Source organism: Grammomys surdaster, unplaced genomic scaffold, assembly GCF_004785775.1.
Source record: "Grammomys surdaster isolate TR1022 unplaced genomic scaffold, NIH_TR_1.0 571, whole genome shotgun sequence".
In the NCBI taxonomy this organism is placed as follows: Eukaryota; Metazoa; Chordata; class Mammalia; order Rodentia; family Muridae; genus Grammomys; species Grammomys surdaster.
The window spans coordinates 58,118-61,211 of record NW_021604990.1 but is presented as its reverse complement, the minus strand read 5'-3'; the positions used below and the strand labels follow the sequence as shown (position 1 = coordinate 61,211).

Below are 3,094 nucleotides of genomic sequence, written 5' to 3'. Positions count from 1 at the left end.
AAAACCAAGCACAAGAAACACATGAAGAGCTGGGCAGTGGTGGTGCATGCCTTTAATCCCAGCACTTGGGAAGCAGAGGCAGGCAGATTTCTGAGTTTGAGGCCAGCCTGGTCTACAGAGTGAGTTCCAGGACACCCAGGACTACACAGAGAAATCTTGTCTCAGAAAAAGAAAGAGAGAGAGAGAGAGAGAGAGAGAGAGAGAGAGAGAGAGAGAGAGAGAGAGAGAGAGAGGTTGAGAGGCATTACTAGAAAGTGTAGCACTGTTGGAGAAGGTGTGTCACTCTGGGTGTGGGCTATAGGACTTTTACCTGCCTGGAAGCCAGTACCATGCTAGCACCTTTCAGATGAATGTGTAGAACTCTCAGCTCTGACTGTACCGTGCCTGCCTGGATGATACTAGACTGAACCTCTGAAACTGTAAGCCAGCCTCAATTAAATGTTGGTCATGGTGTGTGTTCACAGCAGTAAAACTCTAAGATATATATAAAGCCTATGAGAACTAAATTCAGGATTGCTATGGTATTCACTGGACAGCTCTGTGATTTCTAATCTTTGTTTCAATGTTCATTTCCAACTCTCCTATAATCATCCTCACTCCACCTTCAAAAGACTCTTCAACTTTACACTTGCAGGAGAGACGCAGCTATATATTCTGATATAAATACCTCTTATACTTGAAGAGACTGGAACTTTTGCCAAACCACACAAGCATAATTAGCAAAATACCTAAAAGTCACTTAAGACTTAAGACTGAGTAAGGCCTACTTGTCTGCTCAGAAGTTGGTGGGATTTTCCAGGTCAAATTCATATTATACTTTACTCCCAGCTATTCTAAAGAAGGTTCTGGTCTTTCTCACAATTCAGTGATATTTTTATCATGCATAATCACAGTCTCCCTTTTTTGTTGTTTTATTAAAGAAGAAATATGTCATTAGAAGTGGTCACTAATAATGACATTGACAAGGTATCAGATACTCTAGGAATATCCTAAATCAACATCATGTAATTCATAGACTTTTTTTTTTTTGCAAACTTGACAAAAGCACAATAGGTCTCTAAGAAACAGACATTAAAATGGACATTCAAAAAGACTGCATCTGAGAAAGTCTTCAAACTAATCTCTGAGTCTTCTCAGTTGCAGGGCAGCTTGATGCTCCTCCTCCAAGTTTTCTGACATGCTCAGGATGTGGTTGCCACAGTGTGTCTTGCACAGTAATAGATCGCAGAGTCCTCAGATGTCAATCTGCTAAGCTCCATGTAGGCTGTGCTGGAGGATTTGTCTACAGTCAATGTGGCCTTGCCATTGAACTTCTCATTGTAGTCAGTACCACCATAAGGACCAATCGTCCCAATCCACTGAAAGCTCTTTCCATGACTCTGTTTCACCCAGCTCATATAATAGCTGTTGAATTCATAGCCAGAAGCCTTGCAGGACATCTTCACTGAAGCCCCAGGCCGCACCAGCTCAGCTCCAGACTGCTGCAGCTGAATCTCGGAGTGAACACCTGTGGAGAAAAAGGTAGAATTGATGTCATCGTCACCTCAGTCCCTCTCTTTTCTTCAGATTTGGAACTGATGAGCCCCTTACCTGCAGTTACTGACAGGAGGAAAAGAAAGACCCAACTCCATCTCATGTTTATAGTCAGTGTGTTCAGGGACAGGGGAGAAGACATGGATCATAGGTTGTTTTCAGGGTGTGAACGGCCCTGTTTTTACTTCCATAGACTGAAGGAATTTGCATATTCAAGAGCAGAGTACTTCTTAGATAAACAACTAGTCCAGCTGGAGAACTACTGGAGAGGAATGACTAAAAGGGCACATGGGTCAGGCAGCAAGATGCTCAGGTCCAAGTCCTAATCCTCTGAGGAAATGCGTCTCATACACCTTCTCTGAACCCTAGACTGATACTCTGGATGTAACTACAGGGACAAATATCTCAATAGATTTTTTTGCCTAAGTCTGTTGCTCTACTCTGGGATATGATGACATGTTGAATTACAGATGGTAGAGTGTAATGATGATGCTGATGGTGGTAGTGAAGAAGAAGATGATGATAATGGAAATTTCTGGAAACAGCTTTTTTTTTTTTTTTTTTTAGTTTTAGAGAATCCTTTCACAAATATGCAATTCACATTTGCCTTTACAACCAGTTTTATACTACATCAAAGCTCACTAAAATAACTAAAAATAAATGTGCTTCAAAAATACTATCTATCAATGATTACTGCAGAAGGATCGTTAATAACTAAATTATAGCACTAACTATAGATGTGTCAAGAAATGGTTTTATGACTAAGGCATGGTTATACATATATATATATATATATATATATATATATATATATATATATGTGTGTGTGTGTGTGTGTGTGTGTGTGTGTATCAACAGAAAGTTTTGATGAAAAATATATAAGAAATTTACATTACCTTTGGAAAACTGGATGTAATTAGAGATTACTATATTGAGACAACCTCAAAATCACAGACACTAAATGAGACCCTCATTAGCAGCTCTTATATGTTTCATAGATATAAACAACTATTTTTGCAAATATATAATATTGCATCAGTGAAATTATCTAGTAGAATAAAGAGAAAATAGGGACAGGAGGTTACAGGAGAAATATGCACAGTGTACAAAATAAAAAGTATGAAAAATCTGTACATATGTAAAGTTATATTTATATTTCATCAGGATGTTTATGCTTTGAAATTTTTAATCATATATGAAATATTCTATGAACTACAACAACTCTCAAGACTTTCACCATAATCTACGACTACTAAGTCCTTGTGGTTCCCCTTGGGTCTTCCAAAAATCTCTTTCCCAATATCCAACTTTCCCTGTTTCATTACCTAATAACACAGTAAGTTTAAGAAGTGCTACCTATGTACACATTGATAGGATTACCACTAGTAAAGGGTGAATCTCGCCAGGCGGTGGTGGCACACGCCTTTAATCCCAGCACTTGGGAGGCAAAGGCAGGCGGATTTCTGAGTTCGAGGCCAGCCTGGTCTACAGAGTGAGTTCCAGGACAGCCAGGACTACACAGAGAAACCCTGTCTCGAAAAACCAAAAAAAAAAAAAAAAA

The 3,094-nt window shown here is 39.1% G+C and overlaps 1 gene segment (V, D, J or C); it reads right to left on the bottom strand.

Moving 5' to 3' along the window:
- Nucleotides 1-1,181: 1,181 nt before the first annotated feature.
- LOC114633253 lies at nucleotides 1,182-1,667 on the bottom strand. The segment is given in 2 exon segments: nucleotides 1,182-1,507; nucleotides 1,591-1,667. Coding segments are annotated over 2 exon segments (372 nt in total).
- Between the last annotated feature and the right edge of the window lie 1,427 nt (nucleotides 1,668-3,094).